Source organism: Lepidochelys kempii, chromosome 23 (assembly GCF_965140265.1).
Source record: "Lepidochelys kempii isolate rLepKem1 chromosome 23, rLepKem1.hap2, whole genome shotgun sequence".
Taxonomy (NCBI): domain Eukaryota; kingdom Metazoa; phylum Chordata; order Testudines; family Cheloniidae; genus Lepidochelys; species Lepidochelys kempii.
Genome location: NC_133278.1, coordinates 2,998,072 through 3,024,028, shown reverse-complemented (window position 1 = coordinate 3,024,028; position 25,957 = coordinate 2,998,072). Strand labels below are relative to the sequence as shown.

General features: G+C 53.1%; 1 protein-coding gene across 7 annotated transcripts in view; it reads right to left on the bottom strand.

The window, feature by feature from the left end:
• Positions 1-25,957, bottom strand: part of PAK4 (p21 (RAC1) activated kinase 4) — an 89,348-nt gene that overhangs the window by 7,474 nt on the left and 55,917 nt on the right. For 4 of the 7 annotated variants that reach the window (XM_073321955.1, XM_073321956.1, XM_073321957.1 and 1 more), the window contains exons 2-6: positions 20,475-20,698; positions 5,558-6,253; positions 3,840-4,322; positions 2,499-2,632; positions 641-767 (exon numbers count right to left, since the gene is read on the bottom strand). In XM_073321955.1, the coding sequence (XP_073178056.1) occupies positions 641-767; positions 2,499-2,632; positions 3,840-4,322; positions 5,558-6,253; positions 20,475-20,678 (1,644 nt within the window). In that variant the 5' untranslated portion in view covers positions 20,679-20,698. Of the gene's footprint in view, positions 1-640; positions 768-2,498; positions 2,633-3,839; positions 4,323-5,557; positions 6,254-20,474; positions 20,699-22,990; positions 23,600-24,877; positions 25,147-25,957 lie in introns of those variants that run through there. The other 3 variants (XM_073321954.1, XM_073321958.1, XM_073321959.1) reach the window with 3 other exon arrangements.

Sequence of the window (25,957 nt, the reverse complement as noted above, 5' to 3'; positions counted from 1 at the left end):
AATTTAACACCATTCATTTGGGCTTGAATAGGGACTGGGAGTGGCTGGCTAACTACAAAAGCAATTTTCCCTCTCTTGGTATGGACACCTCCTCATCAACTATTGGGAGTGGACCACATCCACCCTGATTGAATTGGCCCTGTCCACACTGGTTCTCCACCTGTAATTAGGGTGACTACATGTCCTGATTTTATAGGGACAGTCCCAATATTTGGGGCTTTGTCTTATATAGGCTCCTATCACCCCCCACCCCAGTCCCGATTTTTCACACTTGCTGTCTGGTCACCCTACTTGTAATGTAACTCCCTTCTCTTCATGTATCAGTATATTTATGCCCGCATCTGTCATTTTTAATCCACGCATCTGAAGAAGTGGGCTTTTCACCCACAAAAGCTCATGCCCAAATAAATCGGTTAGTCTTTAAGGTGCCACCGGACTCCTTGTTATCTTTACGCAGCGATTTATCGGATGCGGAGATATCAAAATGCGCCCTCTAGGTGTCGCTGTCCCCACAGGAGAGGGCACAGCCGGTTCACCCAGCCCCATGCGGTGCAGAAATCCTCTGTTACCGCAGCCCAAGAAGGTTTATCAGCCCACAGGCCCCCACCAGACCTAAGGCAGCTGGGGGAGTCTCACTTACCTTGCCTTCATGGGTGAGCAGGATGGAGTCGCTCTTGATGTCTCGGTGAATCACCCCTTGGGCATGGAGGACAGAAAGTGCTTTCAGGACAGCCAGGCAGACGGCGGCGATCTGCTCTTCGTTCATCCTAGAAGCAGGGAGAGGTTCAGAGCACTGACAAGCAGCCCGCCTCCTCATGCTCTGCAGTAACAGGGGGAACTGCCCCGGTGTAATGCCCAGCGTCAGACCGGTGGGAAGTGCTTTGCCAGCTCTCATTTCGCCTCAGACCCACCCTAGGTGGGGGAAGTATTATCACCACTTCATAGATGGGGAAAACTGAGGAAGGACTTGCTCAAGGTCACACAGAGTCTGGCAGAGCCGGGATGGAAAGCCCCAGCCTGCCTTTAGCAGATACACCCAGCTAGAATCACTATATGAACGCAGTGGGCTCGCAGAGAACTGTGGACCAACAAGGAAGACCCGCACACAATGGGTGTGTGTGTGTGTGTGTCAGACAGACAAGCAACTCTGAGAGCTACTCTGCAGCCCCCCTGTGGGTGGGTCCCCACCCCGCTCCTAGAACAGGATATGTCTGCATCCCCAGACTCACCTCTGGGGTACAGCTATGCTCCACACTTAACCTGGGCTCTCGCCCTACCATCTACACAGGAAGACCCCTAGCCTGGGTTTGGAGGGGTTTTAAGCCCAGCTAGCTGACCCAGCAGCATGGCTGGGAGTCAGGTCTGCTGGATTCTGTCCCCAGCTCGAGTGTGGGTTGGGGAGTCAGGATTCCTGGGTTCTGTCCCTAGATTTTAGGCTGGAACCACGCACTCTAAGGTGAGGACACCGGCTAAATCACTGGCGCCCTGATAACCCTCCAACACCCTTCCCACAATTCCTCGGAAGGAGAGACAAGTTCTCCCACAACAGACTGTGCTGAGACACCAGGAGTATTTCCCAGAGACCCATGGGCTGGATCCTCAGACAGCGCAGAGAGACAGCAACTCGGGCAAGGCTCTGCAGAGTGGCTGCTCACACACGGGCCGTGCTGAGACCCAGGGAGTCCAGGCCAATCATCCGAGCTGATTGTGCAGTGTAGACGTAGCCTGTCTGGGAGTGCCGCTAATCTCTTTGGGTGGGTCTTCCCTGCAGCGGGATATGGGCCTGCATCTCTGGGCTAGCCAAACTCGGGTTAGTGCAGCCAGTCACAGGTTCCGCGCTTCCCCCGCCAGGAGCATCGCCAGGACTTCTGGGGGCACATCGCATGGGTCTCTGTGCTGCAGGAAGGTGAGCCACTCTAGGCCTCTTTCCCAGTGAATGTGTCTGTCCTGGGCGCACAGAGAGAATTGTGGGTAGGCACTGGAGGATTATCCGCGCTCGGTGGTTTAGCCTGCGTCCTCACTGCAAAGTGCACAGGTTACCAGCCTGCATGAAAGCCTCACTCGGGTCCGCATGGGCCAGCTAGCCGGGGTTTAAAGCACCACTGAACTCAGGTGAGAGGGTCGCGTGTGGGTGGGAGCGAGGGGTTGGGGCAGCACCTGAGTTAGCTCTGCGGCGGAGAGATACCCACAAATATAACCTAACCCCTCCAGCTCCCTTCTGAGCTGCCTGTTCCCAGGGCTCCCCTCTCCTGCCCTCCGGCTTGTCACACTCCTGAGCTGGAGCTACTGAGATCCACTGGCCTGGCTGCCCTGGCCTCTGCACTGCCAGGCACGGGCCTGGAGCCTGAGACACTCTCTCACCCCTTGGCATTTTTAGTGCTCCTTTTCTACCTATGACTTCCACGCCCGCTGCCGACCTCGCTTCAGAGGCTGGGATCAGAGGGGTCAGCTGGCCCAAGCGCGAGGCCCCAGGGCAGGATTTACCACCCCCATCGTACCTGGTGTGCGTTACGATATCCGTCAGAGCTCCGCCTTCGAGGAACTCCATCACCACCCACAGCTCGTCCCCCACCAGGTAGCTGTTGTACATCTCCACCACGTTCTCGTGCTGGTAGTCCCTCATAATCACCACCTGAAAAGCAGGGTGCAGAGTGGGGCATTATGGCCGGCACCGGCAGAGGAACAGGGCTGTGGGTTTTAACAGCCGGCAATGCAAACGTGGCTGCAGCCCCGTAACGTACAGAGGAAAAGCCTTTTTAGAAAGGAGGAGAAAATAAACCTGACTTGAATGTGGTTCCCTAAAAGGCAGGGTTCACCCCACCAGAAAAGCCACCCTAGGCCTAGCTAGAGATCAGCTGGGGTGGCACTCGCTCTACAAGGAGACTGCATCGCTGTGGCATTTGCCAGGTGGACAATGGAAGTCACAGAGGGAGAGGGAACAAGGAACGCTTACTGGGATGGTTGTCCCCAGAGGACTGGGCGTTGCTGGTTCGGCGACTGGGGAGGAATGAGGCTAATGGGGACCAGGAGCACCTATGTAACTGGGGAGCCTACGTCGATTTTCAGAACTGATTTCTTGCGAGTCCAGTCTCATCAACTTTCATTGGGAATTGGGAGCCCAAGGGCCGGCTCTGTAAAGGAATTTACGCACCTAAAGATGCAGATGGGCGCTGAGTGAGATTTTTCAAAATCATCTAAGCAGGTTCAGGCACCTAACTCATTCAGGTGCTTCTGAAAACCCTGCTGAACGCCTGTCTGCATCTTGAGTTGGCCAAAGACCTTTATCTTCAAGGTCCTGGGCCCAGGATATCTAGAAGACAAGACTAAAACTCTGCGATGAAGATCGCAGTCAGCAGCGACACCCCTATGGCACCATGAAAACTTTCTGCAATAAGGGTAAAGCTCATCTATCCAGGAGACGAGGCCGCTTTGGGGGCTGGTCTGAGGCTGCGGAACGAGCTCCCTCAGAAACGAAGTGCGAATTCCTTCTCCAACATATAGCAATGCACAGGTGTACGGGAAGTTCCAAAACATCCCCCCCAAATCCAGACACTTTCCACCCAGGGGACAGCATGACAGAACCAACCGAATGGACTGCTCCCCTTGGGGCATGCTCCCCTTTAGGGTTCCAAGCTTGCACCCCAATGAGTGGCGCTGACTGCACGTCCCATGCCGCCAGCGCGCTCTCTGGCCCGACGGGGACTGCGGTCCCCAGCATCCCCTGTCCGTAAGGCAGGGCTCTGAAGAAGTGGGGCTCCCACACAGGCGACTGTCTTGGAGGGGTAAGTAGCCACTCGCTCTCCCTGGAGAGGCTCACGTGTGTTAGACATGCCACCTACCTCATTAAACAGCAGCTCACGTCTTTGCTGCTTCCGCAGGTCCATTTTCTTCACAGCCACCAGCTTCCCTGTGCTCTTGACCGTGGCGATGCAGACGATGCCCGTGGAGCCTTCGCCGATTTTAATGAAGTTGTCCAGGTAGGTCCGGGGGTCGCCCGGGTCAACCACCATCTGCAGGGCGGCTCGGAACTGTTCGTGGGAGACCCGCTGGGGCTCGCGCTGTGGGGAGCGGGGCTGCTGGGACACTGTGGTGGGGGGAGGCGGTGGAAGCGGCTGGGGCTGCTGGGAATAAGATGGCTGGGGGTTTGACTGGGGGATGCGAGTTAAGTGGGGCTCTGATGCGTGCGGGGAGAGTCCCGGCTGGGGCGGCTCTGGGTTTTTGGACCTCGGCTGGCCTGGCTGGTGGACCCTGGAGGAGCTACTGCTCGCGCTTACTGGCCCATTGGACGCCATTTCCTGGGGCCTCGCAGACCTGGGTTCTGCCTGGAAGGAGGTGGGGGGGAGAAAAGAAACAGCACATCAGCAGCTGAACATAAAACAGAGAGGCCGGGAGATGTAACATCAACCCCAGGCTCTCTGATCGCTGACTGCCTTTGCACAGAGCAAAAGCCGCTTCCCACTCCGAAATCTTCCCTACCAATAGGCTGCAGGGAGGAAGAGGAAAAAGACGTCAGGGTGGCATCCTCCCATGGGGTTACCAGAGAAGCCCTGCTGAGACTGTCTGAAGAGAGACGGCAGTGATTAGAGTTTACGGATTGCTGAATGAGAGAGACAGAGAGAAAAGAGAGAGGAGATCTGCATTGGGATGGCTGTGAGGAGAGGGAATAGGTACGAAGAAAGGAAAAAAAACAAAAAAAACCCCAGACATCCAGACAGCATCTACAGGTGTTTCTACTGGACAGGGCCTTGCGAGAGAGGCCTCAAGCATCCGTTGGCATTCCTAAGGGTGCTACCGCTGGAAGGAGAGAGCAGTGATGGTGCAGGATTGCTACGGGGAGCGCGGCTGCAGCAGGAAAGGGGCAAGAGCGCGCGGCTGCTGAAGGAGTGCGCAGCGCGGGAGAGCTACCGAGAACGCAGCGGGTGTAGAGGAGACAGGTGCTGTTCCAGGAGACAGTGCAGGGAGCAAAGCTGCGTCCGCGGTATGGCAGTGCGAGGCTTGCTAGGAGGAGGACAGGGAGCCAATGCAGTGGTGATGCAGAGCATGCAGCTGCTGAAGGAGACCGGTCTAGCGGTGGCATCGGCTTGCTACAGGGCTCAGAGGCAGCGGCTCAGGGAACCGGTTCCTGCAGGAGGCAGCATGGGCCGCAGAGCATGCAGCTGTTAGAGAGGAACGAACCATCTTCGCTGCACACTAGAGGTTTAACGCCACGATGCACAGAAGTGTCCAGACAAGCCGGAAGGTGGCCACCAAACCATCCCGCCACCCACTCTGGCAGGCTGCCAGAAACACCCGCTTCGATAGGCCTTAAATCGATCGAGAGTGGATATACCTCATGGAAGAAGCCGCTTAGCGGAGGATTAACTTCGGAAGCAAAGCAGGAGGGGTGCTTTGCCTGGGGGGTGTGCATCTGCTCTGGGGACACTGTTGGTAGGTTGGGAGTCAACCGAGCCCGAACACGGCTCAGCCTTAGCTGCTGGATAGTCAGGAGGACTCAGTTCTTACCTAGGAGACCGAGTCCTAACCTGGATCGTGACCTGAGGGGTGGGGGAACCTTTACCTGAGAACCTGTGCCCCTGACAGGGTCAGTCTCAGCTCGTGGATACGTATTAAAAGGCCGGCCGGTCTGCTGAGCTGTCTTCATCACCCCTTCGGAGACGGGGATGTTTGGAGTCCGGATATTGGGCCCGGAGAGCGGGCGTTTGTCCCGCGGGGATTGCGGGCTTTTCTCCCCGGTGTACGTGGACTTGGGTCTCTTGTCGGAGGAGTCGTGGCGATCCCTCCTGACCACACGGTCGGCCGGCTCGCTGTAGTCCCTCTCCACCGGGTAGTCCCGCCTCCCATCCCGGTCATGGGCTCTGGGCCTGCCCTCCTTAGCAGGCTTGTGGTACTCAGGAGGGGGCGGCCTGCCACCAGAGTGCTTGGTGGATTTGCCGCTGGGCTCCTGCCCTCGGGGTTGCTGTGGGTGGGCCCGGGTCTCCTCCCTGTCCCGTTTCCTCTCCCTGTCCCGATCCAGCTCGTTCCTGGCTTCGTGGCGACTCCTCTCCTTGTGGTCCTTATTCCTGTCCTCGAGGGGCCGGGCTTTGGCCGGCCCCTCGTTGAGGCCGTTCTCATGGAAGAGCTGGTCACGGCGGGGCTGGAAGGGGGGACTGTCCCGGCGCAGCGAGTTGGAGCGGGACACCGACATGTTCTCAAACTCATCCAGCAGCCAGGTCAGGGAGCCGTCCTTGGCGGTTTTGTTTCCCCGCACGATGGTCTTCACGCAGGACATGGGATGGGGGGGAAAAAAAAAAAAAAAAAACACAGACACACAGAAAAGAAAAAAAAAGGAAAATGAAACGACTGGTGGTGAACATGACACGCGCATGGTGGCAGCTACACGGCTCAACTGCGAGACACACCAACAGGGACAAACGAGGGGCAGGTTCTTAACGTCTACCAGTTCAAGCACACGCCTCCACGCACCCTCAACCTGCACAGCCTCCAGTCCTATCCCCCTGGCCTCTCTGCTATGCCAGCAAAGGCACTGCTCATGGGCATGGTGCCTGCTATGGCCTGAGAGGAGATCCCCACCAGCTCATCTCAGACAGGAGTCACCGCAGAGCTCGCTGCTAACCCGGGACAGATCTGAGCCTGCCTCTGAGCCAGTCAGCCGCTAGGCTGGGGGATTTTACATCCTTCCTTGCAACGATGACTGCTGTCTTTTCTCTGCAGGTTAGAAAAGCCTGAGGAGTTTAACACTCCCAACCCCACCTCCAATGGGAACGTGTTTTATCTAAATGCCGTGATCTCTGCCCATTTATGCAGGACGTGACTTTTCCCCACCTCCACCTGTGTCTGATGATGGCTCAGTCCTCCCGGTCTCACCTGGCTGCCCTGCCTTACCAACTCCAGCCAGGCGAGGCAGACGCTTCGCATGGGCTGCAGGTTTCTGTGCACCCCACGGTTACGAAACAGAAGGCCTTGCTCGCCTGTCTGATCACGCAGGGACACGCAGCAATTACAAAACCGCAACCCGTGCCTCGGCCCAATCTGAGCGGGTTTGTAGTTTGCTGACAAAACGAACTGGCCGGTGCACATCGAAAACGTCGCCACAACCACCCGCAGACCCCACGTAACTCAGGACAAGTGACATTTGGTTGAGCCGCCCTAGGGCGGAGCAGATCGGGCCTGGAGGCAGAGCTGTGCGTGAGCCCCGGGCTGAAAGAGCAGATGGTGCCATAGGTCTGGCTCGAGGTGCAGCAAGCAGAGGCGTACGTGACAGCAGGCTTGTGGGAGGTAGCAGGTCAGAGCCCCGACCTTCTACAGCAGAAAGGATAAAAGATCCCTGGATCCGTCAGCAATTTGTGGCCGGGGCTGTAGATACTTCTGCATGAGGTGTCTAGCACAACCCGGCCCTGGGCAGGTGCGAGTACAACCGAACCTTCGGTCATCCCAAACAAAACCACCCCGCTCGCGGCTACAGCAGGGGGACCCGTCATGGCCCCGCCAGGAAGCTAGTTAGGGAAAGAAAGAGGGCGGAGGCGAGAGAAACTCCACCCATGCGGCCAAAGAGGCGAGCAGGGTCTGTAATAGAGACAGCCTTCATACAACTGCCAGTCGCGTCCAAGCTCAGGTCAGAACCATCTCCACAACGGCTCATCTGGTGCCCGAATCCCATGTGCAGCGTCGAGGGCTTGCAATCAGCAGCGGCTACCGTGCGGGAGAAGAGCTGAAGCGGAATGCAGAAGCCGGAGCAGAGCAGTTGCATCTCTGCTCGTTACTTGCAGTTGCTTTCAGGTCCCCCAGCCTGGCGTGCCGAGAGGGTGGCGCAGTTTGTGGCTACGGCAGGGGCCTCAAGTCAGGACCCCTGGGTTCTGCTCAAAGCCGCGGCGTGCCCCGTGCAAGAGAGCTGGTGTCTAGAGGATGGCGATCCTCTCACCTTGTTAAAGAGGGGGCGCTATGAAGCTATTTGCACAGCCCTGGATGACCCTCAGAGGGAAGGGGGTAGAGGAATGCGAAGAATTGCTACTACAGGCCAGAAGCAGAGTCACTTTGGACTGTAGTCACCAGACGCCCCCATGGCCAGAATTCTTGGGATCACAGATTATAAAGCCTCCTGGCAATTGAGTTTTAAGCCACTCGGCAGAGAGCCAAGCCTCGCCCCTCCCTCCCGTTGCTGGTTTACACTTCTTCACTCTCCTGCATCCCAGGGAGCACAAAACACCTCCACCGCCAACACCCTGGGCTGCCCTGTGCCAAGCTGTTCTCCCTCCTTTGCAAAGCTCCAGCTCAGCCTTCTCTCTGCCCATCTCCAACTCTGCTTACCTACAGGCAGCTGCTTCACCAGCCCCATGCAGCCCAACCCCTCGCCACAAGAGTTTTCCTCCTTGCAGCAGCAGCTACCAAGAGCAGCCTTCCTGTATCTCTCCGCCTCTCCGTCCCATCTGAAATCTCAGCTAAGGACACAACTCCTTTCTCCCTGGCCTATGCCCCTGTTTCCCCCACCCCATCTCTGTACTGCATGAAACCCTGCATGCATGCAGGAAGACACGCTGCACGACACAGGGCCTCAAGGCTGAGGGCAAGACTCCCAGCGAGGTCAAGGGCCCTTCTACCAGAGGAATCCCCAACTCGTTAGGGAAGATCCGAGGGCCGCTTCGCCTCAGGGCTGGAGCCCCAGCAGGCTCGGGGGGATTTCATTTGAGGGCCTTGGCTCACGTCTCGGTGGAGGGGCCCTGGTTTTGCCGATTAACAAAATGTGCAGAGGGAGGGGCTCTCTCCTCCAAGGGGGGCCTGGCCGACATCCAGCTGCAGCAGGCTCTCGGCAGGACTCCATTTAAGAGAGGTAAGAGGAGGGGTGGAATAATTTAGGCCGTTTATTACTTGGCGGCCCACATCCTCCAGAGACCTGCCCGTGCCAGGGCCTCTGGGATCACTGGAAATGCATGCAGGGGCTGTTGCATTTGTAACACCCTTGTGAGCACACTTGATGCCAGTAACTCCCGGGAAAGCCTTTCAAACAGGGAAGGTTTTGAGGCCAGAGCGTGCAAGTCACTGCATACGTTTCCCTTCCTGCCCCCAGTCAGCATGGGCTGGCCAGGCCCCTCCCCCAGCACCGGAGGCATCGGACACCCCAAGACTTTATTAACCAGGTTAGAAGCTGCGTACAAGAACGGCAGCAGTAGAAAGTGATAATACTGAGAGGGAGTTTGCTGAGGCAGGAGCAGGCGTGATCGAAGCAAGAGTGGGGATGTGGGAAGGAATGCTTGGTCCTAGCTAGGGGGTGGCACACTCCTTGGCTTCTCTCTCTCGCTCTCTCAAATACTCATCAGGGCACTGTCCAGGCGTTAACGAGTTAAATCCTAAAGAAAGCTGCGATTGTAGGAGAACAGTCCTTTCAGGCCTCAGCTGAGATCAGGGGCCCTTTGTGCATGTGGTCACACAGTCCCTGCCCCGAACAGCTCACAATCTAACTCAGTCTAGTTGGGGTTGGTCCTGCTTTGAGCAGGGGGTTGGACTCGATGACCTCCTGAGGTCCCTTCCAACCCTGAGATGCTATGATTCTATGATGGAACATGGGTGGAAGAAAAACACACTCCTTTTTCTAGATTAGGAACTGAGGCACAGAGCAATGAAGAGGCTTGCCCAAGGGCACCCGGGGAACAGAACACCGGTGTCCTGACTTTTAACTACTTCCTCCTCCTCAATCCAGGAATATTTGAGTGTCCAATCACCGACCTTGCTCTAGCCACTCCCCGAGGACTTCCTTCCCTTGTGAATCTAGAGATCTGTAAGACCAGAGTCCTACACCCTGAGGTTCCTGCACAGCGGCTGACTCAGGTTGCCATGATCCTTTGGTCTCCAGAAAAGTAAGAAGGTGCCACCTCAAATCAGGAGGCTCAAAAGAAAATTGAGATTATTTGTAGACTGTACAGTCTTTTCTTGTATGTGTCCTGGCTGTACCTGCCTCTGCTATGGTGCGGAAACGGCGGCAAAGCAAAGGGAGAGGTTATAAGTTCTAGTCACCCAGACCACATCCCCAGGACCCCAGTCAAGTGGTTATATAGCCTTGGAATCCAAAAAGCACTTAAGGAACGGATCAGCGTGATGGGAGTCATGTCCTGCGAAGATGCCTGCTCCCTCCTTCTGCCTTCACTGCACACTGCTGCAGTCCTCTTCATGGCTCTCACAGGCAGCTCCTGCCTGCCCTCTCTCTGAACCGCAGCCCTGCTTTCAGCAACTGTATGTGTGTGGGGGAGGAGGGGTGGTGGTGAGAGAGAGAGATTGGGGGGGGTGATTGACAGCACTGGGTAATTTACGAGGGCAGTGTCACACACGGAATGACAACAGGGTTTATTTTTAAGCATCTATTGCAGAGCAGTGCGGCAACCCACCTCCCGTCCCCCACCACACCATCGCCATCACCCCCAGAGCACCGCAGGCCATCCTCAAAGCTGCTCCCCAGCAAGATCAATACACGGGAGTTTGCTCCAAGCCTCTGCCTGCACAGCACACAGATTTATACTGTGTCGCGTCTTTCATGCAGAGCGCATGGTTGCCTAGTGGCTGACATGCAAGCCTCCAGCCAGAGCAGCTGAATCTCATCCAAGCAACCCCAGCCGCATAAGTTTGAGTCCCACGCTGCCAGGGAAAGCGGTTTTGGATACAGATGAAAGATGAAACTGCTCCTCAAGAGTCCGCGGGCCTAGGAAGACTCTTTCACCACAGCAAAGAGATTTGACTAAGAGGGCAGCCAAGCTAGGGCTGTGCTCTGAAGAGATGGACCCAGTCTTGTAGAGCGCTGGGGGAACGGAGGTGAAAGGTTCAGAGGAGGTCCCTGGCAATGAAGAACAGAGTTGAGTCCGACCAAATGCCTGGCCCTTTGCCCCATCTCAAGTAGGCCTTCCCTGGCCAACCTCAAAACGGCTGAACAAGTTCTCAATAGCTACATTCTTCTCCGCCTGCACCAATACCTTCTGCTCAAAGGCCCTGTGGGGAAGAGACCCATTATCTGTCTGGCCCAGCAGGCCAGGCATTTATGGTGTTGTATATGAAGGATTACCATTGCCGTCAAGCAGCCAACAGCATCAATACTTGAGAACACTGGAAGACAGTGCTCAAAAAAGATGCGGGCACTCATGTCGGGGCAGCAGCTGCTGTCATGTTTCATGCCCGTCAGCAGTCTCTGTGGGGACGTCGCAATACCAAGCTAAGGACCTACAGAACTGCACACAGTTATGCCAACTCTATCGCATGGCCATGACCCGTGGGCACTGAGGAAAGCCAAGGAATGCTGGATTGATTGTCTCTCCACAGTAAGTGCCAGGACAAGATTAGCAATGGGGATACCCACAGCCAAACCCAGCAACACCACTTGTTCAGTTTCAGCAGCTCCCTTGGTTCGAACAGACCAGGACGGAAGAGGACGAATTCCTGAGAGCGTTTACGGAGGAATGCCGCCACAGGACCAGCGATTACGCAAACCCCAAAAGCTTCGGCAGCTTGAGAAGTCTCCCAAAGGACAAACTGACAGACAGGCTGCCTTAAGGTCCTACTTGGAGATCGAACCAGAGGGCCGCTTGATTTGCAATGAGACTACTATGGCCCTCTGGGACTTGCCATGATGATGAATCCTAATACCGTCAGCTAAATTAGACTTGGAGGACAAGGTGGATAATTGGACGAGCTCCTGGGGTGATACTGTGACCAAAAGGGATGTAGAAAGAGAGGACTCTCAAATAGGGAAGTTACTGTATTTGGCAGTGGTGCGACAGCTGCTGGAAGGTGTATTCAGGGATCCACAGTTCAAGAAGGACATTCATAAACTACGGAGGGCCAGAGAGCGACCAGAATGATTCAAGGATTGGAAAACCGGCCTTGTAGTGAGACTCTAGGATCTCAATCTAGTTAGCTTAACAAAGAGAAGGGTAAAGAATGACTTGATCACAGTCTACACATACCTACACAAGGGAGACGAAAAATGGATAATCATAGAATATCAGGGTTGGTGGGGTCTTCAATCTTGCAGACAAAGGTCTAATAAGATCCAGTGCCTAGGAATTGAAGCAAGACAAATCCAGGCCAAAAATAAGGTGCATGTTTTTTTAACAAAGAGAGTAATTAACCATTGGAACAACTTACCAGGGCTTGTGGTGGACTCTCCATCATGGCTGTTTTCCTAAGAGGTCTGCTCCAGTTCAAACATGAATTATTTGGGGCAGGTCTCTGGCTTGGGTTGCACAGGAGGTCAAGACAAGTTGATCTCAGCCTCCCTCTGGGCCTATAGTCTATGACTGAACTGCAAACGTCAGCAGGAGTCTCTTGACTCTCTACTTACAGGAGTAAGCAGCCAGTGCACCTCCAATGAAATCAAGGTGTTACTATCAATTGACACCAGTTTAAGCCAAAGGGGAATCAGAGATAACAGGCCTCCAAGAGATTTCAAATAAAGATGGAGAATGAGGCAGGGGATGAGTACAGGGAAACTGATCCACACATGCTACAGAGAAGGCTCTCCCATACCCCAGCAGGGAGACTACGCGGAGGGGCAGAGAGGGGACTTTATGAACTCCCAAGGATGGCAATTTCCCACCAGATCCTACGTCGAAGGGAAGTTGGGGGGAGCTCAGAGGATGGGAGTAAGGTGGTTGCTTCGTACATGAAGACAGGCAACAGATGCCAGAGATAGTCAGCAATTGGCCACTACATCAGAGCCAGCCTCACCACATCCCATGCGGCAATGGAGCAGTTTGAACTCAGCCAGCAAACAATACCCAAGTGTATTTATCAACAAACTCATAAGCTACCCCGAATCCAACTCTTCAGCTCCTACAAATCCACCCAGCGTCCCCACAAGGGCAGGCTCTCCCTCCCCACACGGGAGAGATGGCTCGACGCGAATCATCAAATGCATTCCAAGCCCCTTCACACCTAACCCAGAAGTTCAGAGGAAACCCAAAGGCCCAGCTGAATGAGAGTCAAACACTGTGTGACCCTCTGCTCTGCAAATACAATGCAGCCAGCTTTCAGCCAGCCACCCTGTGGATGGAAGAACCAGAGATTACGCAGAAAGTACTGGGATCTGGACTCCCAAGACCTGACCCACTTCTGCCACTGACTCGCAAGTTTCCAAGTCGAAACTGGTGTAACCCTGGGCACGTCACTGCCCCCCAGCCTCGTTAAGAGGATGCACGCTCCCCTAAGCCAGCAGAGGAGAGGTAAGGGCATAATGCCAGCACAAGAATGCAGCAGGGCGCAGGGGAAGAACTAGAAAGGAGGCAGAAAAATAGAATTTGGAGCCAAGCGTAAGCAGGCGGAGTTCCCATGCTGCTCCAAACAGAGTGTGCACGAAGACACCCCGCTCCAAACTCAGCCCCTCTGGGGAGTTTGCCTTGATCTTTAACAATAAAGGCAAACTCCCTGAAGGTCTGCTATTCCAAGGGTTTTCTCTGCCAGACTCCCACATTCCTGACCTTAGTTCCCTCTGTCTCAGAGAGGGACACACCAACCCACTGATATCCTAGGCCGGCGCTAACAAGACCCCGGCATCTTCATGAAGTGTTTAGCACCTGACATTAAGGTGACCTGGCAGAAGAGCCCTGGCATTCCTAGGCAGGGTCCTAAAACATGCCACCTCACCATGTTATACTGGGCTACAAGCAAGAGAAAAATCAAACAATCCCCTACCTTGCCCTGCCACCACTCTCAAAAGTCATACGGTGGCCCAAATCCCACAAAGCTTTGTGGGTGCAAAGGATTGTGGGACATGGTGGGTCTCACAGGAGAAGTTTTTGGCTAATTTGTTGGTCACAGACTTAAAAGTTGCAAATCCCAGCCCTATCAGGGAATACGGCAGCAGCATATCCAGGGGTCAGACCGCAGGAATAGAAACAGGAGAGCTGAATTCTAGTGCTGGCTCTGCCACTGACCCACTGCACGGCCTTAGTCAAGTCACTGCCCCCCCCCCCGTGCCTCGGTTTCCCCATTACTTGGAAACGGGAATACTAACTGCTCGCCACGTGTGCGTCTCAAGGGTCTTACGTCCTCCTTTCCCAAACAAGTAGCTTGCGGTAACAACAGATCAATAGCGGGCATTGCTGCTAGTAGCCCCCTCTGCTGCTGGGCTCCAATAAGTACATCTTGGTCACAAGTCAGTAGCAGTAATTGGATGACACCTTCCAGGATAAAGGATCCCAAGCGCTCTAGGAACAGCATGTGCCTCACCCACCACTGAAATGCAGCCACCCTGGGGTGGGAGAACGGCATAACACTGCCCAAACATTCCGTCTAAGAGCCATTTCGTGCCTGGCCCAGTCGAGGCCTGGCCCCTGACGGGGCTCTATGACAATACAAATAATACATTCAAAAAGCTCTACGTTTATTCCAAGCCACTGGGGTCAGCACCAAGCCAGAGGGAGGAGCTCCACCTACTACTACACTCCCACAGGTCGCTTCGGGGAACGTGCCCCCTCAAACACTGATGCCACTTGCTGCAATCCCCAGGTTCAGCCTCCTTGGAGGTCTCCCATCCACGTGCTGCTGGCCCAGCAGGCCTTTGCTTAGCATGTGAGATCGGAGCCGGACATGACAGAGCTGCACCAGACAAACTAGGGGAAAGCACTGATTGATGGTGGCCTTCCCTGGTCTGCGGTAGCAGAACAAGAGGCTGCAGAGAAGATCTCAGCAGGGACAGATTCACAGCACTCCCCCAGTCCACAGAGCCACCAAGGTATGGCAGCCATGCCCACCACTTTCCATGCGGCTCTTCATTGCTCTGGGAAGAAGCCCAGGGTGCTATGAAAAACACTCTTCCTGCATGGTAACTGGCAATTTTCTCTGCAAAAATTACAAGGTGGAGCAGTCTCTACGACCCGAAAAAAACCAGGGCTGTTTCCTCTTCCGTCTCGACGGGGTTTTATTTTTAGCTCAGTCTGCAGCGTATGCAGGAGGGCAGAGCTTTCATGCCTGCAGCCCACAAAACAAAAACCATCCCCAGCCTGGTGCAGGAGAAAGGGGACGGGGTGGGGAGGACCCAACGATGTCAGATAAAAATCAGGCTGATCAAAGGGTTCTGCAGAGACATCAGGAAGGAGGGTCTCCATCAGGCGGCTCAAGAGAAGAGTTTGCAGCAATTAGGGATTTCGGGCCTCTGTGAAAGGGCCGTAATTGTCAAACAGCATTGAGCACCTCCCCGGTGTCATGTAAACGGACCGGCACCCACAGCCACTGCCCACCCTCCCGCACAGCGCTCCCACGGGCTTGTGGGAACGGAGCTCCGGGACACACAGGTCCATAGGTCGTCTCTTGCTTTCCCCTTCCAAACCCCTGCGCTGACTGGCACCAGTTTCGGTGCCGGTTGATGGCCCTGTTCAAAACTCGCACCCAGAGCGGCTGGTACTTGGAGGTTGCCCGACTTAGGTCTCTCATCTGCTGGGGCTGCTTAATACGCTCCCATTGAGCGACGCTGTCCACGCAGTTACAGAGAAGGGGTAGCCCCCAGCTACATTCTTAGCAGACAGCGGGCCACTTTCCTTGATTTAAGCGGCGGGCTAGCAGGGCAGGAATCACAGACGACCTTCCAGGTCAGAGCCGCTGAACTGGGGACAAAGAGATCATGTTCCAGTGCTATTGAGGGGGTGGGATCCCTGCTAACCCATGGGAGGAGGGGGGAAGAGGGCCCCCTGTTAAGCGGAGAAGGGATTTCAGTGAAAGGCAGGCTCCCGCAACTCCCTTTTTCCACCCAGTCATGTTAAATGAAGGGGCGGAGGTGAATATCTTCGCTTCCGCCACAAAATTAGCTCAGCTCAACCTGTTTGTGTCTTATAATCCCTGCTTTTTCTTCCCCTGTTGCCACAGCAACTCACGCAGGGCGAACACCAATCCCGCTCAGGATTCCCCTGCTGCTGAGCTCAGCAGATCAGAGCAGGTGGAAGACAGTGGTGCACAGCCAGAACCAAATTAGTACTGCTCGGTGTGGAAGGGGATCAAGTAATTCCCCAGTCCAAGCAATTCTCCCTCCACCCCTTGCTGCAACTGATTCCCCTAGGGAGTGTGACTCCCCTCCCTCCCTCCTCTCGGTCACACCCCCGGCTCCGCAGTTCCCCGTGCTGGCTGAGCCAGTGCTGCAAGCATCCGGTTGAGCGTCCGTGGAAAGAGATCCCGCTTGCCCTTCGGGTTCTGGTTTGCCGGCACGGATTCCGTACGGATCCTCCCCAGCAGGGAGAGTCGCCAGCCCTACCTTAGGCCTCGCCCCGTGACACCTTGGCAAGGGATTACACGAGACCTTGCTTCACAGGCTGTCTCCACAGGCCTGACCCCGCCATGTGCTGAGCAACCTGCCCTCATGGGGAGGTTAGCGGGAGAGGCGGGCCCTGAAAGCTACTGGCAAGCAGCGACAGCGCTGCAAATCCATCACCCCAGCGGTCCCAGCACTGAGACCACAGCCAGTCATCCTGACCAAGACCTCTCTCATTGTTTCCTTGTGCTCCCCTGTCTCTGGCCTTAGACTGTAAGCTCCTCGGGGTAGGCACTGTCCTTTGGCTCCGTCTGCACAGTGCCGAGGAGCTCTGTGACTGGGGCCCGTAGGTGCTACGGTAACTCAAAGCAGCAGCAGGATTCCGCTCGGGGGCCGCGGGACGGCCACTGCTGAATGCGGGCGCTGCAATTCCTGCGCGTGGTCTGTGGCTCAGCCGAAGCACTTTGCGGATTGATAGGATGGAAGTGGGCTCATTGCGACTCTGCCTCACGCAGGCACAGAGTCCTACGAGCAAGGCGAGAACAAGCGTCCGTTTTCAGCCCTTCAGACGGAGCCAGCGCTGCGAGGCCAAGGGCTGTTCGTAAAGCCGCTCGAGCACAAGACTTCAAGAGCGTTCGGAGCAGTTTCACCACAGCATTATTAACGGCTGCTTCGTGGTTTAAAGTGGACGAGCCGAGGGAGCAAGGCTGGCCGGCCCTGCAGGAATGCAAGCTTAAGAACATAAGAACGGCCAGACTGGGTCAGACCGAAGGTCCATCTAGCCCAGTCTCCTGTCTTCCGACAGTGGCCAGTGCCAGGTGCCCCAGAGGGCATAAACAGAAGAGGGAATCACCAAGCGATCCATCCCGTCGCCCATTCCCAGCTTCTGGCAAACAGAGGCGAGGGACACCATCCCTGCCCAGCCTGGCTAATAGCCGCTGATGGACCTATCCTCCATGGACTCATCTAGTTCTTTTTAGCTTCAAAACTTCTGCTGCTACTACACTGAATTGTTTACCACAGAAGGATGCTGGTGTCCAAAAGATCAAAATGCCGGAGCGCTCAGGCAGGTCGGGATGGGGGCAGAAGGGACACAGGTTGGATGAGTGGCTGTAACCTCCCTCTTCTGGAGGAACAGCACTGGCTTCCGAAAGAGAAAGGTATCACTGGAAATGGAGTCTGTACCTCTTTATGTGCTAACAAGCACAGAGAGTTTTACAGGCATCCCCTGGGTCAAGTATATGGACAGCAACTCACCCAAGGGTGGCATGCGAGGTCTCTGCCAAGAGCCAGTTGTCATAGCCATTGCCAAGGGTGTATACAAAGAATATTCCAAAAGTAGTAATTTACTGCAAGCTATGTTCTTGGAGCCTTGGTGTTAAAGGGGAGGGTTCAGGCAGGGGAGAGTAGACAATTCTCTCTCTCTGGCTAGTCTTTGTCTTTCTCACAATGTAAGTCTATTTTCATATTAAGCCACCAGCTAATCTAAATTGCTAAATCCACAAGAGACAGCAGAATCTAGAGGAAGGAACACAGCAGGACAGTGCCTGGTTTATGAAGGAAGATCAAAGGACTGGTTTGATATATCTGGGATTGCAAAGAGACCCACAGAATCCTTCCCCGAAGAGATAAGCTGACAGCATAGCTTGTGTCATGGAAAAGGGATCACAGCCTGCCTGGAAAACACTCGTGAGCAATACTTCATTAGACAGGAGAGTACCTTGTTAAGTACGTCTAGGCTCTAGAATGCATGTTACGGTTTTAGTTTATCGGAAAACATTTGTTTCCTATCCTTCTACTTGAGATCATTTGAATCTCTAGACTTTCTTAAATAAACTTTTATGTGTTGTCGCTATAACCTAAGTGCTGCGAGCTCTCTCACGCTCAGGGCAGGTGGTAGCAAGGTGCCTCCCACTGCTGGGTACCTACCGGAAGCGTCACATTTAATACCATTAACACTCCTTCATTCATCTAGGCCTAATCTGCAAGGTGCCAAGCACTTTCTATTCCCATTGATTTAACGACTGATCCCAGCAATTGCCTCCAGTTTTAAAACAGTTCTACTTCCAAGTACTGTCCAAGTGAGGGCTGCTCCTGGGAAGATCGCAAATCAGCACACAAACTGCTTCAGAGAAAACCTGAAGGCTGGGTCCCGAGTGGCGCTGGACTTTGAGCTACCATGTCATCTCAAAGCAACGCAAGGTAGCTCCTGCAAGTGTCCAGCATGCGGTCTTCTGAGTAAGGACTTTTTGGAAGTAGTGAGAACTTCGGTCTACAGTGCTTACCTGGCCCCCATATCTGAGCCCCTCACAATCTCTAACGTTTATCCTCAACACCCTGCTAGGAAGGAATCTGCAAAGATCCCCCTTTTACATGTGTGAAACCAAGGCACAGAGAGATCTCACAGGACAGCTGTGGAGGAGCAGAAATTGAACCCAGGTCTCTCTCAGCCCAGCTAGTGCTCTCACCACAAGACTCTCTGTCCTCCTAGCTGGAGCTGGATTCCGTTGAGGCGGGACATTGACATCTGTTGAACTCCCTAGTCCTTGCTTCGACTCTCGCTCCCCTCAAACATCACACTCTCTGCAACTTGCTGCTGAAGGGAAGGCGCAAAACATGGCATAAAAACCAGTCTGGCCATCTGTAATGAATATATGCAGAGGGCTGTTTAAACATAGCCAAGAAGAGCATGAAATGACAGGCCTGTCTTTACCGGCAACCTCCCTCATTGCCGGAACTCGGCACTTTTTAACCTACATATCTAAAGTGCTTTAAAAAGTTGAGTCTGCCTACCTCCCCCGTTTTGTTTTTTTTTAAAACCTCCTCCCTGTAATTGAGGGACAGATCTTTAAGTGATTAGTTCAAGGTCACGTGGCAAGTCAGTAGCAGAGCTGGGACTCGACTTCGCTCCCCAACGCCCAGTCCTGCTCTACGGCTACTAGCCAACAATGGCCCCTATCCCCCGGCATTCCCACTCACCCCCAACTACCCATCCCATCATTAGTGATTGAACTGGTAGCACATTCAGTTCCATACGCCACAGGAAATCCTCTTCGGTGACATTTAAGGCTCTCAATCAGTCTTCTCCAGTGTACCTTTGGGAACCTCTAATTCCCCACTCATAGGTTTGAGATGCAAGCTCAGTCATTGCAAGACTTCTGTATACTCCCGGAAATTGACGGATTCAAGGTTACCAAGCTTTTGCCATCCCTCCCACACACACACACACCTCGGAGTCTTAGATGTAGCTATTTCTGGTTTCCAGGCTGGCCTTTAAATGGCTTGCTTCCCGTGCCTTACCCAGTTCAATAGGTTTCCTTTTTTATGAGCATTCATGTGCCCAGGGGAGACAGTGCACGAAAACACGCAGCAAAAGACTAGCGGACCCAAATACTAGAGCCTTTGTGCCCCTGCCCTAGCAGGCAAGTTTGCCCCGCTCAGGGCTAATGCTCCATGTAGACACATTCACCTGGAGAGGTTTAGAAAGAATTAATTAGGGTTAGTGTGGAAGCAGCAGCGATTTCCAGATCCTGGGTCTTCCTGACTCAAGCAAATGGACAAGCCACAGTCAAAGTTTAAAGGACAGGAATGATGGAAAAGACAAACACTGGGAAAGGGGAAATGAGTGGGATGCAAGAGGGGTAAATGCCGTTTAATACTTGTGTTTCCCTTCACACATTTTTAAACTCGTCATTGAACCAGGAGGACCAGGGGGCCCAGGGAAGGGAATACAGAGCCTTTGGCCCTAATAGCTTAAATCCACCCACGTTGGGGACCACCGATGGCTCTCGGTAACTAGCAAGAGGCAATTTGGTGGGAGTTTGTTCTGTTCCTAGTAAGAAGACAGGGCATCATGCACATAAAGATGCTGTTGAAACCTGCACCCTCGCTGGCAGCCTGAGGAGAGAGGTGGAGAAACACTGAATGGGCTGTGGAGAACAAGTTGCCATGTTACTTGGCCAAACTGGCACCCCAAAAATGTAAAAGAGGAGAACAAATTGCCCCTGGCCAAGCTTTTCTTCTCCTTCAGGGCTGCCAACATGGCACTTCTTGAAGCTACGAGTGCAGGTGCCTGGGTCCTGTAGAGGTGTTATTTCTGTGCTACAAGTATGAACCCCTAGATATGGATGCCCCTTGACAGACCATTGATCTGTTAGGGAAAGGAGGGACTATAGGGTCTCTCAACCTGGCCTCATTCACTAGAACTCCCTTTGCTCTTGCAGAAACCAGACCCCGCATGAAGGTTCACCAGGCCACCTACCTTTTGTGAGCCATGTTGAATAGCCGTGATGAACACGGGATCCACCAGTGGCTTGGGTCTCTTTGCCGACTCCTCGATGATGCCCTGCCATTGCCTTGGCAGACCAGTGAACTTCTGCTCTTGTTGGTCATACCCAGTGTGGACCCGGTGCTCAAAGTTTGAGGGAGCAGAGATCTCAACGCGTTTCTTCTTCTTACTGAACATGGTGAGGTTGGCTAAAAGACCTGAGACGGGAATGAAAAATAAATGTCAAGGAGGAAGGGGAGCACTTACCACCATGGAACTGCCTAAGAATCACGGGAGGCTACAAAAATCAAGCTCCTTCATATAACAGAAGGTGACCGTATGGTAGAACACTCAGATCACCCATCAGGGACCACATGGCAAGCTAAATACAATCAGACAGGATTTAGAATTATGTCACCGCATAGCACCTCGATACCTTTTCACCAACTCCCTTTCCAGACAGGGATGCTCTTCTACAACAGACCAGAGATGGTGATTTGCACCTCTCTCACATCCTCCGCCAGAACCATCACAAAGCATTTGAGTATCAAGCCTCAAGAGGCTATTAAATACTATCCCCAGAGAGGCACATTGAGGCACCCAGAGACCTGAACTGACGTGCCCAAGTTTACACAGAGGTCAGTGGCAGACCTGGGACAACAACCCAGATCTCCTGACTCCCACTGCCCCTATTATGTATGGACAGATTAGAAAGGGTGCGGGGGGAGTTAATATAGCCTAAACTGATTTTTAGTGCTTGGGAAAGGAGTTTGATTGGTGGCTAAGTTATAAGAACTTAGGACTGTCAATCAGGTAGAGAACTGATTTAGGTCAGTGCCCCACCATACTCTTGTGAGGTGTAAGGGTGGCTCAGTCAATTCTTGGCCTCTTTGCGGAGATGGCCAACAAGAGGTGGTCAATTTGCACCAGCTCTGGGGGAGGTCTGAGATGGAGCTGCATGTCCACTACGAACTGGGCTGAGACTCGCCAACTCACTGCACACAGGTCCAAGTGTTCTCAGATAGGAAACAACTTTTAGTCACTACAGTCATGGGCTGGATTTGAATTGGTAACTCAGAAGCAACAGGCTCTCGCTCACTACCAATGCCTGGAGCTAGTCCCGCATTCATTTAAAAAGACCGAGTGGTGGAGTGTTAGTCAGTCTCCAATTTTGCTGCTGTGTTTGCAACAATCTAGCTATGGAACTACCCCATTGCCACGTCTGCCAGAACGGATGCATAGAAATACATTTCCAGAAGTTATTTAGCTATTTTGCGTGCCCACCTTGAGATATTGTCCGAATTTGAGGGGGCAGGGACTAAGGGCTTCTGACAAAAAACAGGCTCCTTTAAAGGAGTCCCCCAACTTGAGCAGTCAAAAATCAGTCACTTTTGAATGCATAAGGCATAAAAGTTTCCTTAGATTGTAAGCTCTTTGGGGCAAGAACTGGCTGTGTTGTGTTTGTACAGAGCCGAGCACAAGAGAGCAAACAAAACAACCCTTGACAGGGGAGAGGAGTAAGTTTCCATGCACAGAGCTCCCCCTGCTAGACAGATCTATAAATCTGGTTTGCACAAGTGTTAGAGACAATTATGGGATTGGTCCTCATGCTCCTTCCGAGGCTTGGAGGAAATATCTAATTGGGCTCCACCCCAGTGATGAGCTGGCAAAAGCTGAAGAACCGGTTCCTTCTGTTGCTCCGGACCTTCGGCGGCTCTGAAGGACCCGCCACCAAAGTGCTGCCGAAGACCCGGAGCGCCGCCGGGTGAGTAAAAATTAAAAAGGGATTCTCTCCACAGCTGAAAGCTCAGGCGGGCCCGACAGGCCGGAGTTTGCCCACCTCTTTAACAATTGGTTCTAAACCGGCTTCAAAATTTAACAACCGGTTCGCGCGAACTGGCTCCAGCTCACCACTGCTCCACCCCGTGTAATAAGTCAGAATAAGTGGGACAAACCAGCTAAAATTCACCCACATGGCTCATGGCCTTAGAGACAGTCTCATCTCCCTCCCCTATACGCTCTCCCCCACACCCTTACCCAAAAAGTTCAATGTCTCAGTGCTCACGTGGACACCAGAAACAAACAGCCAGGACTTCATCCCCATCCATAGCACTCGGTCAGCCAGCGAGAAGAAATGGAGAAGAGCCGCACCCACTGAGCTAACGCAGCCATGCTGTGCAGATGGCATGTATGTTCATGACAGATGGGCCAGCATGGCCCGAGCATGCTCCTGCTTCATGAACGAGACACATCTCAGCAGCCTGAAGGGTTCTGCTCTGACAGAGATGCCTGCTGCATGCACAAGACAGATGATGATGATGATAATGAACGGGAAATGCCCAGGAGAAATCCAACCCTTCTGTGCTACGTCTGTCCTGCCAAAGCTCAGAAGGAGACATTTACGAGACAGAGCAGTGCACATTGGCAACATGGAGCTTTTCAGGGCTCCTGGCCACTCACGTGTACCCCTGTACCAGCTCATACTGAAGGAACAGTGTGAAATCTCTCACCTTGATCCTAACCTGGCTACCTCTTCCACCTTTGGGTTCGCTCATGTGCCATTCCTGGTCAGAACAATATTCCTGTCCATGTGTCTTTCCATCTTCAAACCCCCTCACTTTCCGATGGCCTTTCCCCAGATGACCTCATCTCTACAGCCACCTGCTTCTCTTTCTTGTCCCGGGTGTCCAGTTTAAAAATCTGGTTTTCCAAAGCTTTATGCCAAGCATGTTTTGCATCATCTTCGTTAGTTTCCCCTCAAACTCTCTCACTTCCTTCCTATGTCAGCTTAATTTGGAGGCAGATCCTGGAAACCCCCCTCACGTGTCCTCAACGTGGCTACGTTTTTACAGGCTCACTCTTTCCGGGGAGGGAACATATCTATTTCTGTTAAGTCCCACACACACACACACACACACACGCTTCTGGCACTAATAAGAACAGCTGTGCAGACGTTTAAAGGTCACCTCATTGTACAGTGACACACTGAATCTCCACCTCAATTGTTTTGCTTTGCTGACATGTCACAGCTCATTCCTTCCTCATGGGTTGGTTGGTTTGTTTAACCAGTTCTCCACCTAAGGCTCATCACAGCTTAAGACAATTTCCCTTCCTGTTTCCTCCAAGCTGCCCAGTACCAGCTGTCCCGAGAGACCACGCCAAACCAGTTTTGATTCAGGAGTGGTTCTAAACAAGTCGGAAGTCTCTGGGAGGCAAATGAGCACAGACACCGTATAGGACAAGGGAGGAGCCAATAACTTGTTTTGTCTGATACACTGAACAAACAGCACACAAGTCACGGGCAGCAATGATCATTCTCCCCTGCCACCCACGGGGAGAGAGACGTCACCTAACCCAGGAGAGGACAGATGGTTTTTGGGTTACTATGGGGCTGGGACAGCCCCTTTGCTCTTCACATGTCCGTAACGTCCAGCTCTGTTGAGCCTCTAGATGCTACTGCAACACACAGACACCATCTCCTAGGTTTAAATTCTACTCCTGCTTCTTACCATGGGATCTTCCAGGTGGTCTAAATCAGGGGTTCTCAACCTTTCCAGACTGGACCCCTTCAGGAGTTGGGTTTGTCTAGCATACCCCAACTTTCACCTCACTTAAAGACGACTTGCTTACAAAATCAGACATAATACAGAAGTGTCACAGACACACTGTTACTGACAAATGGCCGACTCTCTCATTTTTACCACGTAATTATAACAGATTGGAATATAAATATTGTACTGACATTTCAGTGGATAGTATATAGAGCTGAACAAACAAGTCATTGTCTGTATGAAATTTTAGTGTGTACTGTCTTCACTAATGCTTTTTACGTAGCCCGTAGTAAAGCCAGGCAAATATCTAGATGCGTTGATGAACCCCCCAGAAGACCTCTGTGTACCCCCAGGGGTATGTGTACCCCCAGTTGAGAACCACTGATCTAAATAAAGGCCTTGTGCCCTTTTTATGCTTATTTATGAGGTACAAAGGCAGCCTGATGGCTCGTTTTTATATCCCATCCATAATACCTATGTTGACCCCATCTCAATCTTCTGCATTTATCCTCACAACACCCCCCTTGAGGTAGGACAGTGCTATCATCAGAGGAGTAACTGAGGCAGAGAGAGACTTGGGGCTAGTCTGTTAGCTCGCAGCAAGCTGGGCTGTATATCTAGCCTGCCATGCATTAAGTGTTCACACAGACCCTGCTGCCGGGCACTAAGAGCTCTGTAATGTGCTTTGATCTACCCCGCCTTGAAATGGGAGCAGGTCTCCCTAGCTAACAGCCTCACCACTGGATTCCCAACACATTAGAAATCCAGGTCCCGTCTACCCAAAATGTCAACCCCTTCGCAGGCCAGCTTTAAAGAAGTCACTTCGCCTCTCATTTATTTGCTTACCCATCTGCAGAATAGGGATAATTCTCCTCTATGTTGGACATCTTAGGAAGCCAAAGTCTGTCTTGTTTGTAAGGAACTTTGAGACCCGCAAATGGAAAGTCCTAGAGATGGGCGAAGCGCTGCCGTCTGAGGATTCAGAATTCTGATGTATGGTCACTCAGGTGGTGCACTGGACCAGCAATTACACCAAGACCTTTCTAATTACATCTGTCTCCAGTACCAGATGCCATTTGCCTTGCGACAGAAAGTCTCAAGCAGCCCTGAATCAACTGGGAAACAGAACCAAACCCAACAGTAAAAGAAAAAACAGCCAGGGCAATCCCAGAGAGCCAGCTAGCGCGCGCTCTCTCTCTCTCTCACACACACAGAGCAACCTGAGCACCTAGAAAACTCGAGTCAGCGCTGATATGGCAGGATACAAAATCTGGCCCGTTTCACCTCATAATTTTCTGCTTAAAAATAAGCATTTTTAATTAATGGGAACCAGCTGCCATATGCAGCTCCACTGTCTAATGTAAAACTAATTGATGTTCCAAAGGGAAAAAGAAATCATTTATTTTTACATAATTAAGCTAGCTCCAGTGAATAGTCCTGAAGTGACAGCCCCAGAGAATGGAGGCCTTTATCTAGAAAGCTGGTGCACCGCAAGAGACACAGCAAGCTTCCTCCACCCAACCCTGAACTGGAGGGACCTCTGCCAGGGGTGACTGGGGAGTTCAGGGTCACCCATCCAACTCAGGGCTCAGCTTCATCGCCAACTCTGGCATGGGAGGCTTTGCAAGGACCGCGCGTGTGATTGCTTTCTAGGGTTGGTTTGCAGCGAGTGTTGACCTTAACTCAGCTTCCGTCCACATGCAGATAACCCTTCACTCGCCCACAGTAGTGCTGTTAACTTGGGTTGGCTGGCCTGAAGCCGTATAAGCTACAGCTCGAGTGGGCACAGCCTGGCAGCTGCTAAACAGCCACTCTGCAAGCTCCACTTGAGTGCTGTTAGTCCTCCAAGGCCTGCCCACTATCCTCCCACCATGGGCCCAGAAGGAACCCACCAGTTCTCCCACAGCATACTGCAGGAGAATTCAT